Source organism: Athene cunicularia (genome assembly GCF_003259725.1).
Source record: "Athene cunicularia isolate RWA chromosome 4 unlocalized genomic scaffold, athCun1 chr4_part2, whole genome shotgun sequence".
NCBI lineage: Eukaryota > Metazoa > Chordata > Aves > Strigiformes > Strigidae > Athene > Athene cunicularia.
Genome location: NW_020799099.1, coordinates 16,960,952 through 16,976,037, shown reverse-complemented (window position 1 = coordinate 16,976,037; position 15,086 = coordinate 16,960,952). Strand labels below are relative to the sequence as shown.

The window sequence follows — 15,086 nt, the reverse complement described above, 5'->3', positions numbered from 1 at the left end:
GATTTGAAGGATACTCTTCACTGTTACGAATGTCCACCACCAGCAGCTTTGGCTTGCTAGACTTTGTTTTCTTTATAGGTGTTTTGGAATGACTAGGTCCTGTCAACTCACACAAATCAATCAGATCTTCTGCTGAAATTCGTGGTGACACCTCTGCCTTCAGGTCATCCAACTTGATGGAATCCCTAGACTTTAAAAGAAGAAAATTAATATTAGAGGTGATAGAACTAGAGTCATGGTGTTCTTTGAAACTTCTACTTACTTGACAACCTCAAAGTGTAACAATGCAGTTAGACAGAAATGGATCTCATCCTTAGAACTCTGAACTAGTCTGAGTGAAACTACCTATACGGAAGAGCTCCAGAGCACTACCAAATACCTATCTGCTAATTATAGTCCTATTTCCTGTTGAAGTTGTTAAAAAAATAATATTGTTTGACAATCTGTGCAAACTATTTGTTTGTGATCTGTTAATGAATTATTCACTGTGGCCAAGAGGGTCACAAAACCCACAGAACATTTCTCAGCATCAGAAATTAAGTAAATTGGCTAGAAAACACTCTCTGAAAGGAATTGCTGAAAGGCCTCATGCTTGTAGCAGGAAACAACAGTAGCAATTGAAACTTGGCACAGAAACTGCAGGGAAGTCTCTAAGATACAAAGCGATCTAAACACTAGGTATTACCCCAACCCAAAGAAAAAGCACAAATCAAGACACCAGAAACTTAAGAAGTAGTCCTGTATTATAAACCAAAAAATTTGTTCCTTAGTTTCAGGGGATGGCACAATTGTGGGACAGGACAGGTAATGATACAACACACAACACCACATACCTGATAGTACTCAAGCAACTAGTTTGATAATATTTAAATTGTTTTTCATAAGAGAGCTTTCATTGTGAATTATCTCATAAATATTCCTAAGTGCTAGCATTTTTGCACTTGACATTCTTAGAAGCTCATGCATGTCTAAATTAAGAAAAAAAAAAATCAACTTTCCTTATTTTTTGCAAACAGAGAGTGCAGAAATCCTGTATTTTCATTAATTACCAACACATACAAATCTCTGAACTCCATCAGAAAAAAAAAAATATGGCCATCATAAGACAGTTGTGAAATGTCTGAAGCTATGCCTCCACCTTCCTTCAGAGGCTGTTTTACACTGCTGAAACTTTCAAGTGCCATTACAACTACACTTTCACCCAAAAGAGTTAGCTTGACTCTCAAATTGAGAAGAAAATCTCCAGCTTGTTCAAGAAGGTCAAACGTGGATTCTTTACAAGCAATAAGCAAAAGGATCTGCAGCATGCCCTAGGCTTTTGTTCTTGGGAACATTGGGTTTGCAAAACCTATCTGAAGACCTAAAAGTTAAAGGACTGCTACAGTCACATTTCCTGTTATTACATATGCAAACATGAGCCTTTTTTCTTTAATCTCTTAGCTACCCTGGTGGAACTTCCAGAAATATATTTGCACTAAAATGTTCTCATATCACTTCAATCAAATGTTGAAAGTGCTTATTTTTTAAACCTTTCATAATCTATCTAATTAAATATACATTATGCACCATGGTGTTAAGGAGTTAATAAACTACACTTATTTATAGTCTTCTGCAGCAAAAGCGTGTTGTTTTTTTTTTTTTTCTGTTGGTGCCATTGTCTCAATCTGAAAAATCACAGGTAAATTAGAAAGCAGTTTGTTTTCACTCCGATTTAATCCAGTAGATACAGGGTTAACAGGTTGGTTACATATGCAAAAATCCCTATGGAACATATGGAACTCAACTTACTCTAAGAGTTACATACATCAAAGATATAATTATGGAGCTTAGTCATCTTACAACAGAACTGGCTTGTCTTGTGCAACCATTGTGCTCCTGTTGACAGGAGGTCAAGTAGAGGCAAAAGTTGTTTATAACTAGGTGCACAGTTATTTCTGGTAAATTATTCTGGCTTGTCAGCAGACAGGAACAAACAGAGTAACTAGGATTCATTACAGGGAGCATCTTCTGAAAGATCTTCAGACTGTTTTGAGGTCTTCTTCCTCAAGAATAAGACCTATATTAATGAAATAGCCAACCACTTCATCATGAAGATTTGCTTGTGCACTATGCAGTTGTTCATAACATAAGCACAAGCATACAGACATGGACTACAGAAAGTGGAAAAATAAAGAACAAATAAAGCATTATCACGTATTTAAGAATGGGTCTATACAGTGCAGTCAAAATACAGGTCTTTTAGAGTATCACAGTAGCAAATTTTCCACTTTGAAAAAATAATTTTTGTTATCTTGTTTTAGATTGCAGTGATCACCCTGATTCACAACACTACATGCTTAAAGCCCATTAAAAATATTCAAGAGAACATGAGTAAGACACTGAAGGAAACAGAGGCATTACTCATTAGTATTAATCCAACTGACTCTGTTAGCTCTAGCTTTTGTTTTGGTTTCTAAACATACAAATTTCTCAATCTGATGACTATTCCACATTGAAAGAACAGAGAGGCATACACTTATCCTCCTGAGTTATGTCCCAGAAAAAAAAGACTTCTTAGACAGTCTTTCTGCAGTTCAAAATATCTGTGCTATAAAACAGACTATCAAAAAGCACTCAAAATTACAAACAAAAGTGGCAATTGTACTTCAGAGAATATATTTGTCCACCAAACTGCCTCTTCCATTGTATATGATGGTACTAAACCCAAAAGAATTTACAAATTGCTAGTCTCAGCACATAATTTAATCCCAAATTCAGAATAATAGAGGTCAATATTCTTTATAATCAGAAAAATGCTTGAGTAACACATTATTGTTTCAACAGAATAGTGAATACTCAAGGGAAACCTGTTTCCCTAAAAATAACAGTGTGACAGAGGACACAGCCAACTCCCAGTTGCTGTCTAAAGCCACCTCCCACTTGAGTAGCTGAATTTCCCCAAGAGTTGTCCAAGGAAATGAATTTCAAAGGGGAGAAGGTAGAGGAGCAATAAAGTCAAACTCTTCTCAAACTTCAGGCTTGCCAAAAGAGTTCAGCCGTTCACATCTAGGGGATTCAGCAGTCCACATCTAGGGGATTCACAGCAGACACAAGTTTGCAATACTGAACAAAGGTAGTAGCGTAGAAAGAGCAGTTATTACATAAATACACATTTGGCTGAAAGCTTAATTTGCCCGATGACTCAAACTGGCAGACATCTCTAAACCCTCCTGAGGCAACAGCTTCTGCCTCAGGAGAACATTTGTGGAACACTGAGGAGGGAAAGGAAGAGAGGCTCCTGCAAAAAAAGTTCAATCCTTGCAACAGGGTCAGACAACTACAGGTAACAATAAACACAGGTAGCAAAGTCAGGCATTATAAATGCCAACTATGCCAGTGAGGCTTGCTGAGATGACCTGAATTAAGTCTTCTGGAGAAACATTTACATTGTGATGGACTCTAATTACACAACCACTTCCCACTTCTGTTTATACAATTCTTGTCTAATTCAGCAGATGGGATGAATGCCTCAGGGAAGAATAAAAGTTTAAGAGGAAAGCATACAGTCAAAATTCACCTATACTGGTATAAAAATATTTTCTCCTTATCTTAAATTGTAAAGCCACAAGAAGTGCTCCACAGGTAGACACCATCTCTCCTATGAATAGGTTTTAATAACCAGGACAAGCATTTTTTTTTTCTTTTATTTGGGTTGAAAATAAGGAGAAACACATTCAACTATGAATTTTACATCTATCTTTGCTTTGACCTAGTATGTCCAGATTTGCCTAAATAGTATATTTAGTGATACATTACCCCTATATAGGCTTTGAACAAAGCTGCAGCCTAGAGCTCCTTGACAGACTTGCAGGAAATAAAATTGCTGAATCAGTTCTTTATACAACTGTTCTATCAGACTAATTTATTAACTACAAAGTGAAATATGTGCACGCACAAGTAAGTTCATCTTTCCTAATTACACTTAAAAATTTCACTTTATCTGCTGTATCTGAAACAACTACATCTTTTTTTCACAGGAATTTCCTAATGAACTGTCAGTCAGCACAAGCTAAACAAAGCTAACACCAAGCTGCCAATCCTTCTACCAAGTCCTCCTCCTCATACCACTATCCTGCTATGGACACCTGTAGTTTGGCACTGGACTTGAGATCAGACTGCTGTTGAGACCGTCATGGCCCCTCATCACCCCAAACTTGCAGATTCTTCTGAACTTCTAATGCCTGTCCTACTCTTCTCCACAACAGTGTTCCAGCTGTTGTCTACCACCTCAGTGACTACTTGCTTAGCCTCAGTCTGGCCAACCAAGAGGAGACACAGATGAAGGCTGACATTTTAGAGAGGTGACTTAACATTTCTCCTGACTGATGGCTTCAATTCCCTGTTTAGGCTTTATTATATTATTGCAGACATTGTTTTCTGGAAGAACCAGAAGAAACAGTAGGTGAAGGAAGGGAGAGGGCCCACTTTAAACCAAATTGTTTGAGTAATGTTAGATGCTCTCAGAAAAAAGTTTATGGCACTGATAGTCTCTTAGTAATTGTTTATAAATATCCAACAAATTGTGAACAGGCAGTAGTATCCAACTGAGATTTTGATTTCAGCTAAGTTAGTTGCAGGTAGTCATATCTCAGGACAGCTGCTTACAATATCTTATTGAATTTATCATCTGCAATTTTTTGAATTGCAGGACAAAAAAAAAAAAAAAAAAAAAAAAAAAAAAAAAAAAAAAAAAAAAAAAAAAAAAAAAGCCAGGGTAACCACTGGGATAAGCTTAAGTCCAAATAGCCTATCACATATACAAGATGCTTGTTTCTTCCCCTCAATTATTCTTCTGCTGTGATTTATTACTTTTCCAAGGCAGACATGGTAGTACATAATTTCTAAAAAAACTCCCTTACTCTTTCTTAAAAAAGGCAAAAGCTTCACTTTAAGCACAATGCCAGAGGGTTGTTAAAAGTCCAGTTACACGCTTGTGTAGCACTCCAACAGTTTAGTCAATATACTCACGGGTTTAGAGATAGTGTAAGAAATTACACTACAGCAGTTACTTCACCTGTAAAGAGACAAGACTTATTCTAGCATATCCTAACTTCAAGCATGAATCTTGCTTTAGACTAGTCAGCTATAAGAAGCTGTTCATCAGGGAAGACTGCTTAATCAGCAGGTTGGTAAAAGAGTAGGGGGGGGGGGGAAAAAAAAAAAAAAAAAAAAAGAGTACTTAAGCTGAAGTCTGAGGCCTACTTGCTTCCCAGAAGTTTCTCTGACACCACCTTAAATTCTTTACTTTTAAAGTACTTATTCTTCTCACCCCATTAATTTTCAAATAGGCCTGGGAATTGCTAAGCCATATGCATTTACTGCTCCTAATAAGAAGAAATAGGTATTAAGAATTTAATTTTTTTTTTTTTAATATTAGGAATTAAAGCTGCTTAAGCATTCTCAAATTAGAAGTCAAGCTTCAGAAAGATTAAAGTACTCCAGAACATGAAGCTAGCACAATCACAGCTCCTATCTATTTTTCCATTAGCCTGTAATCTCTTACAGGTATTTCATCCTGGCTATTAAATGAACCTGAATTTAACAGTCCCATCTGATAAACACAAGAGCTGTAAAGCAACTTTTTATCCATGGACAGGATAGCTTTATCTGAGTAGAAGCAGGGTTTCCACCCTTTTGTCTTTGAAGTTGGCAAAAATTATTGCAGCAAATTTAATATAGAGGGAACTTCAGACTGAAAGTCAATATAATTAAAATCTGGGGTAAAATAGACCACTCAAAATATCAAAGCCTTTCATAAAGAAACATGCTTCATGGAAGGTATCATTCCATATTGTTAGAACATAACATTTTGTCTTGAAATCAGTGTATGCATGCATATCTAGGAATAAGATGACAAAAACATTTTTAAACCAGCTTGGATAATGCTTTAAAAATATTTCTGAAGAACTGATCAAATGGAGAAAGAGGCAAAAGCAGATTCATGCAGCAACCACAAATAGATTCAACTCCGAACCAAGGGTCACACCAGTTTGTAGCAAAGACATTGCTGTTTGTGCTTGGTTTTACTTTAAATAACTATAATGGAGAAAAGATAATGTGTTTTTTTTTACAGTGAGTTCCACCTAAATATAATACTCAATGTCATGGTGCCTTCATATAAGCTTTGGGATAATTATATTTGTACAGAGTAGCACTACTTTATACCAATTAAAATATAGCAGTCAGATGAAAACAACTGGTAGAAAAGGAGAATAAGCAAGAAGAACAGTACATTTCAGGACAGATTTGTAGGCAAAGAAACTGCTATTGTGTTTTTATCAAAAAAGCAGTTTCTATGACAGGCAGTCAGTTTTTAGGAAGTATCTGAAAGCAAGACCATATGAGAACACTGGATTTTAGCTGCATCATCTAAACGGATTTTGTGACTGAAACCAATCATTACCAATGTGTTTGCACTTAGTATTTTCTATGCAAATGCTTTTGTTTATAACCTTCACAATGAAGTGGATGAAAGCAGTACTTGATTCCCTAGGAGCATTGTCCTTTACAAGGTATGGCTTTGTTTGTTTGTTTTTAAACAAACAGAATAACTCCCATTGCTCCTGTGAATTCTGATGGCCTGATAAGCAAAAAGTATGTAACTCTTGTACTAAATGAGAAAGAATGATGCTTAAACCCATTGAAAGAAAAAGGCTTGTACAGACAGGGAGTATTCTAATGATCATAAATAAGCAAAAAGGAATATATGTCTTGACACACTCCCTAATCCCCCTTCCCTCTCCTCCCCCACCATTTTTTATGACCATTATTAGCAAAGGATTCAATTTTTTTTATGTTCAATCAGGACTACTTATAAAGGAGAAGCAGACAAACTTCCAGATTTTAGGAACTGTTTTCTAAAATTTTCAAACACTTGAGAGCCCCAGCTCTCTACGCAACCTACAAAACTCTTTCTCACATTTCAGATTCAGTCCTCCCTTGCCATCATATTTGTTATCTTTCCAAGTCAAGACATTGGTGCTCACCTTCTCTCTGTTCCCTATCTCCTACTTCTTATTTATTAAGTTTAATCAATTTCATTTGCAAGTACATTTTGCAAGCTGCACACTTCCACTTTCTCTACCACCCTGACTCTGCAACAGAGCTCCCTGCTCCAGAACCAACACCTTAATGAGCAGGGAAATACCAACTTTTAGCTAATTGTCATTCATAAACATCCTCCATATATCTTTGTACACCATTATAGGCAGTCTACAAAAATGTAAGTGAGCTCTACTTGAGCAAGTAGCCTATTATTAAGGAAACCTCTGTTTCTCCCTGGAATAACATAATTGAGTGAATAAGGTGAGTCAGCAGCACAGTTATTCCCTGCATGCAGACAAGCAGACAAGCTGCAAAGTCTCATTATTTATTGCATCTGATATGACAAAACAGGCAAACAATTCTCATGAATGCAGGGAACCACTTTGAAATACAAAACTGATCTGTAATCCTGTTGTGCCTGGAAAAAACTCACAAGACACTTTAACATGATTTAAATCTTGAAATAAAAGAAGTAGCAAGAATGATTTTGCAAGCCTTCCCTGCTTTCCATCAGTGTCTCTTTTTGCCTCTTGGTAGGTGCTCTCTCATTGACAAGAAATTGTATTACTTTGCTTTGAGAAAAAATATTACAGAATCTTAGGAATATGAGCTGTCAGGAGATTTCCTTGCGTTCTTGAAAAACAAAATCAACAGTAATTTAATATCACCTCTCAATGCAAACTACAACTAGAAATTTTCCTTCCCTCACAATGTGATCACCTATAACACCTGGTGTCAGAGACCTTGGATTTAGACAATCCATCTTTTCTCAAGATTCAACTGTAGTTGATATTTATCTATGATTGCTGTTCTCTGAACTGGCATTAACAACTGCAGCACAGGTCTGGGACATTTTCAGTTATTTACCACTGTGAAGCCTGCCAAAGAGCAAAACATACTGTTAGGGCTCTACCTTAACTGCTGACTATTAAGAAGAGTGGAGAATTTGAGTAATTGTCAGAAAGTTTCAAAGTACAGTTTAGCCAGACTGTTACCCTGTAAGCTGTACATGCTTTTCAGATCAATTTCCTTGGACTTCTGCACCACTTCGCTCATTTTGGAAATCCAGGCCCAAGCTTTGGTGAGATAAACATAAGTCATCATTTTAGCATCAACAGAAACATTTATGTCCATCAACCTAAAATGTGTTCATTCACATTTGCAGGATGGGTTCCATGATTAACTTTTGCTGCAGGTTCAACTTTGCAGTCAGTATGCACTCTTTCTCCTAGCTATGTTGTCACATATATTTAAAAATCAGATCTTCCATCAGTAACAATAGCAGATGGGAATATATACATAGCTGTAACAATTTTACTAGTAGATTAAAATGATGTTGACATAAATCACACAGGCCACTAGCCAATTTGTATGTACTAGGCTATCAACTGCAAGAATGCAGCAACAGCACCAGGCAAGACAGTTGCATTCAGGAAAATCTTCATCCTCTCACCGCACTTTCAAATAAAGTTAGATCATAATTATATCATGTCCTGACTCAACTGAGAAAAAGCACAGCATTCAGCCTGGCCCATGGTGCATCAAGAGAGAGATGTGATGGAATCCTGGATTCAAGGTTAGACTAAGGCAGGCTCCTATAGAGATCTATATAGAGAAAAAGAACAGGGTAGGACAGAGGACTGGGGAGTAGGGAGAAGAAACATCTTGAGCCTTTGATAGAAATAAGTATCTTGGACAGAATATACCCCCTTCTCATGTTATGAAAATTAATTTTTAATACATTTTCTTAACTGTACTGTTACACAGCACTGTGCTTTAGGACATAACTTTCACAGCAGCAATATATGGCATACGCAGGAGTTAGTGCATACTGTAATTAGTTGCTGTGAGTGGCAGGAGGTAGCTATGTCTCTGTACCTGAGCATATTTGTGTGTGAGATAAACTACTAAGACCCTTGAGTTCACTTCTCCTCCAAAACCAATTTCAAAAATTTCTCTCAAACTCCATTGCCTTCTAGTGCTACAAGCACACACATAAAAAAATGTAATACCAAGAGGACCATTTCTCTCTGCGGTATCTAACTGCTTACCAGAAACTGAATAAAGCATTAATCTTTTTAGATCCGTGCTGGTCCTAAAGCATATTTTGAGAACACTCAGTCGGTTATTCTGAGAGTTAATTCTAAAGTAAGTTCACATATACACTGCACTGCTTTTTCATTTTCCTTTTTTCAGATGTAGACAGCTATTTTTTTGAAAAAATATGGATTATTTAACAAAGTATGAAATTAAACTGTCACCCAAGAAACTGCACCAAGTATTTATATTGGTTGCCAAAAAGACTTATTCCCACTATAGTCCTCCTTGTGTCTCAAAGAGAGCTGACTCAAAGTAGTGACTCATTACTAAAATTTGTGAAAACAAAGTAACACTGTCTTCAACCAAGCAGCCAGCTTGCAAACTAGGACTGCTAGAGCCTGAAATTGTGCTCTCCTTAGGAGCTTGCAAGCTTATCTCATTATGTATTTCTCAGGGGAAAATTCTAAAGCATCACTCACGAAATGTTAACTTTACATTATATTGTCAGCAACCCAATAAATAATTACCAATGAAATTATTAAAACACTGAGCCGTGTAACTATTTCCTAGCATTCTCCACGCACTGGATGTGCATTAAAAAAAATTTGAAAAATAGCTTACTGCTACCACTATTCAGTGAGACCAAGCAAACTCCTCCTTGCTAAAACTTAGTTATAATATAAGGCTTTACTCCAGCTGTACTTGTGGAAAGCAACATTTTCACAACAGCAGGTTTCCAAGAATGGAACTGTACCAGCTCACGTATCACAGAGATCACCCAGCAATAATCAGTGAGGAAAAAGGGCATCAGTGTAGATGGAAAAAACACAGGTAAAAACCACAGTATCACTCTGAAGAGCTCAGATTCATATTGCCAGCTACAGGCGATTATTGAGTATGGTTGAACAGATGCAACACTGTCCAGAAAGCCTGGAAATCCTGGTTTTCCTCTATTTTTCACTTCAATATTCCAACAATTTACTTTGGTAAGGACCAACGTCAGATTATGTTACTAGTTCTACCATCTTCATTTCAGACATCATCATCTCATAGAGTACACTCCACAGGGGCTAATATTTGGCATAGAATGGAAAAACAGAGTTGGCACAAACCCAATTTTTTTAACAGCTGCAGCAAACTTGAATGCATTGTTCTGTTGTGTTTACTAGCTTATTATGGGCCCAATCCTTTCTTTATCTTGTAAACAGCTCATTTGTCAATAACTTCCACACCTTAAAGGATGGTGACAATAGCTGCCATATTCCGTATTCTGATGTACAGTGGCTACAGCTTCCATTTTTTAAAAGTAAATTTCTTTTCCCCAGTAATATGACAAAACTGAAAAAAACAGATAAATTAAACTCCTAATACAAATTGATGAAAGGCTATCAAACCCAGAATCTGATTTTAAAACAATTTCCAAATAAGAAAAATACTAACATAAAAAGAACATTGTCACAAGATGTAGAGAGAGAAAACTGGCTAGATTGGTTTTTTTAAAAATAATTTTACAGGTATAATTACTCCTTTCCCCCCAGCACATTTGCTAATCAGTCACAGAATCCCAATTGTGGAAAGTCAAAAAGGTCAAATACACTTAGCTTTCAACTTCAAAGTGGGTATAATTGCAAAGGCTTTTGAGGAAGGACTAGATGGACAATCAGTGAATCCAGAACCTGAGCCTAAGGCTTCAGCAGAGAGTGCTCTGGCTGCTCCAACTGCCCATTTACATTTATAGCAGACAAACACATCCCAGGGAGACTCAGAAACCAAGTCTGTGCAAAATATGTTTACAATTCTTAAATATGATCTGAGTGTCTAACAAACTACTGAAGTCTCATATAAATATTTATATTATTATAAACATACTCCTTTAATTTTGTCTCAACTAAGAAAAAACAGAGCATATTTGTTCCAATGAGTTTATATTCAATTAATATAATTGCTATTTATATTACAACTTGAAAACAACCACAACATTCAATTAGAGACTCTTAAATTAATGTTTAACATCAGTTATTTCCTAAGTCATGTACTGCTTGTTTTATCCACTCTGGTAACTGAATGCCTTATTTTCTATCAGAAGAAGTAATAAACTGTAAGAAAACATATTCTTATTTTTAAAAACAAGCAGAGTAAAGCAAGTGCTAAAAAAAGGCTTCCTTCAGCTTATTTAATCTGCAAAACCAAAGCACTAGAAGTAGTGTTCCTTACACTCCCCATTTTCTAGATGTTGATTGACTGGCTTATGAGTATCAAAAAACCTTTGAAAAGCTAACAAATAAACAGAGAAAGTTTTGAAGATTTCAACATTTCACAAAAATATTTGTCAGAATGTGATAGGCTTACGACGTGCCTAATTAAACAGTGTTTATTCACTCACAGGAGAGTGACACAAAAAGTGTGTTTTAACCAACTCTTCTGAAAAACGACAAACACAACTGCTCACTTGAGCTGTTAGCAGCTACAATCAGAAAAACAGAAGCATCAAAGGTACATGTAAAATAAATCAGAAACATTAACTCAGATCTTGATCAGTTAATGTGCTGCACAACATGAACTAAAGATGAATTTTAGGAACAGCTTTCTGTTGAGTAGTAGCACAATGAAATAAGAAAACAAAAGCAAGTTCCCTACAAAACCAGAACACAAAACAAACCTGAAAAGGGTCAAGGCAATCAGAAGACCCTTGAGGCAGAATAACATAAGTCATTATGAACAGCACTGACAGTGCACTTGGACATATCCCTGCTTGTACCCTGAAACAAAAATGTTGGTGGACACTACTCATTATGTTTCTTTTAGAAGAATAGACTGACTTTACACATCAGTTAGTAAAGGGCTTAACATAAACCTAAGCAATACATCTGATATAGACAAATATATCCTAGGTGCATACAGTAAAGTAAAAGCAACTGAGTGCTAACATGCTTATTGCAAATAGGCCCGAATTCCCATATGTAAGAAGTCTCTCACACAACCTATTCTTGATTATCTGCAAAGAAAACTTACCATAAGAAAACTTTGCTCATATTATTTTTGATAAAAACAAATGTTTTTCATGTTTGTACTGTTTCATCAAACCATTAGTCATCTTCCCCCTTTGGTATTTCTCCTACTGCATCAAAAAAGAAAAGCTGAATTGGACCAGTGGTATTTAGATCAGTGCATGGGTCAATAATCATCTGGTAGACTTTTCTCCAGTTGAATGCTTTCACTCCCCAATATTCATCAGGAACTCCCACCACTGAAAAGAGGATTGATGGTAGAAAACAATGACAAGGTCTAATTGTATCAGCCCCGGGATTTCTGGGAGTCCCCTGTCACACCTAAGCAGATATTCATAAATATAACTGCATCATTCTCTCACTTTCATTTAGAAGTGTACAGGTAGCTGGAGAGTGCAAACACCTACCATGTCTATAAGGGAGATACAGGCATAGCAAAAAATTGTTACATGGCAAGTGTTACTTGTCTCTGTGTACTGGTCAATAAAAAATTAGAGACACGAATTTCAGTAGACTGCTACGAAAATTTAGCAGTGAATCTAAAGGAGTTTTTCTGTTCTTAGTTTTGACATTTTATCTTTCTCAAAATAAACACACAAACCCACTTAAGGCTCCCTCTGAAACTATTTCCTCCTTGAGATTTTATCTCAGTAGAAATATGCTTACTGGCTAAAAGATAGAAGATTAAGCAACACACAAGTCCAAGAAGGAAGAGAGCACACAAGCCTCTTTATGCAAACAGATGTCACTAAAATGAAAACTAAGCAATGCTAAGTGATAAAAAGAATCAAAATAGTTTTGTTTTACTGGCTGCTGATTTAGGGAGAAAAGTGCTCACCCAGGGGCAAGTACTTCTGTTATTATTAACCAAAGAACCATAACATGCAGATACACACAAATATTTGAATATCCAATAAAAAACTCTTAAGAAACAAACTGAAGCATCTTAAAAAGAAAATACAAATATAGGATTAGGAGACAGATGGTGTTTAGAATTAAATACACTAAACAATGTTTCAAGAAGTCATAAACTACCTTCAGAAGCAAACCCACAGCTTTGTTGACAAAGGAATTGTTTCCTACCCTCCCCACCCTCAACTACAGAGATGACCCACAAATACAAAATTGGAGATGCAGAAGTAGTGCAAAGTGTTTGTTCAAATAATGCCCAACTAAATAGGTGGGAAAACAGCAAAGTCATTTTTTAAGAGCTAGACTGAACCACCAAGGACACAACGGTGTTTTAGAAAATCCACTAAAGGCTACTGTGTGTACAAAAGAATAAACTCAGATTCCATGCTTTTCAAGTAGAAAAATGTTTCCCCATGGCAGCAAACACCAGTAGGGTACACATTTCAAGAAAGAGATAGCTAGTTCCAGGATTAAGGTTAAAAAACCAAACCACAACACCTTTGGGTGTAATTAGTGTATTTTACCACAATAAAATGGTCACAAGTGAGAGGTAGCTCATTAGTGGATCATGTTACACAGGATCTTCAAGTCTGAACTATGGCTCCTGACAGAACCATAAATGTGCTTGGCTTGTATACATCTATCTCAAAATCTCTCATACAAAAAAACAGCACATGAGAGCAAACATATTTGTAGACTGTAACTTAACATGTGAATCGACTTCCTTGTCATTCAGGTGTCCATGAGATCAGTTTCCTCTTTTGCCACACAAAGAGCCTGAATATGTTCACATATTTCTGTATAAATCACATAGTGCTGCTCCATATGATGAGCTAAACCCCCCCCCTACAGCAGCACCCAAAATATTCAATACACTTGAGCTTCAAAAGTAGTTAAACCATCAGTTACACTACAGTAAATGAAAAGTGCTTTGCTGTTAAGTAGAAATGAAAGAGAAGGCAACAGAAGTTACGGTATTTATTTTTCTTCTCTGTAACATACCAAAACCATTTGCTTAATTTCTTGGAAATTGTGGGATAGATGAGCCTAGTTACTGGCATTACAAACAAACCCAACTTCTGGTATGAAAATAAAATTGCTATCCATAAAAAAAAAATAATTCTCAGGAAATGAAATTACATTGAAAGAAACTTAACCCAAAAGAATGGTTTTTTATTTCTGCTACAAATATAAATCTTTGTTCAGTAGACACTTGTTTTCTACTGTGGCCTTCCTTGCTTTTCCAAGTCCCTTCACTCGTGCTTGGACACAGAAAGGCACAAGCACATCCTTAGGTCTGAGAAGACTTGTCTTTTTCCTCTCTTGTCATCGTAACATTAAGAAAAGCTAGCACAATACACAAAAACATTTTCACTGTTAGCACTGTCAGGCTGCCAAGAGAGACTGCATAATCTTGGAAGCTTTCATGACCTGACAGAACAAAGCCCTGGGCAACCCCACATGAATTCAGTGTTGGGTCGGTTTTCTGCAGGAATTTGTACCAGATGACTTCCTAAGGTCCTATCTGAATTACTCTATGAGTGCGCAGCCCTAAGCTCTTTCAGGAAGTTTCTCTACATATCTCTACAACAGCACAGCAGCAGTTGTGTTGGCTACAATTCCTGTATAACAACCACCAATACTCTCCTATTACTTTTCTTCCCAGATGCTTTTCTACATCTACTTATTATTTCTTAAACTCCGTAAGCTTTCTGGAGTTTCATTTTGTTTTGCAACTGCCTATCTAGCACTCAGTGTCCTGCATTTGTGGCTGTGGCTTCTAGAAAATACAGCAATAGAAATAAAATCAAATCTAAAGTAAAAATCAAGAAAACAACTGATTATCACACTCAGGTTAAGGACTTACTTAAAAAGTTAAGATACACCTGAGCAGCAATACACTGCTTCGTAGTTAGGAACAAGAAATGGAAAGACTAAAACCTAATGCAATTGATCAAATAGATATGGCAGGTCTATATATCCTTCCCCTATTCTTGTAACCTACTTGTGAATGAATTCTGATTGTAGGAGAATGTGAAAGGA

General features: G+C 36.4%; 1 protein-coding gene across 7 annotated transcripts in view; it reads right to left on the bottom strand.

Moving 5' to 3' along the window:
- The window catches only part of TBCK (TBC1 domain containing kinase), a 152,633-nt gene that overhangs the window by 61,140 nt on the left and 76,407 nt on the right, over positions 1 to 15,086 (bottom strand). For all 7 annotated transcript variants that reach the window (XR_003398258.1, XR_003398260.1, XR_003398259.1 and 4 more), the window contains exon 24: positions 15 to 190. Coding sequence is in view for 2 of the 7 variants with exons in the window: in XM_026847359.1 (XP_026703160.1) it covers positions 15 to 190 (176 nt within the window). In the remaining 5 variants the exon portion in view is untranslated. The remainder of the gene's footprint in view (positions 1 to 14; positions 191 to 15,086) is intronic.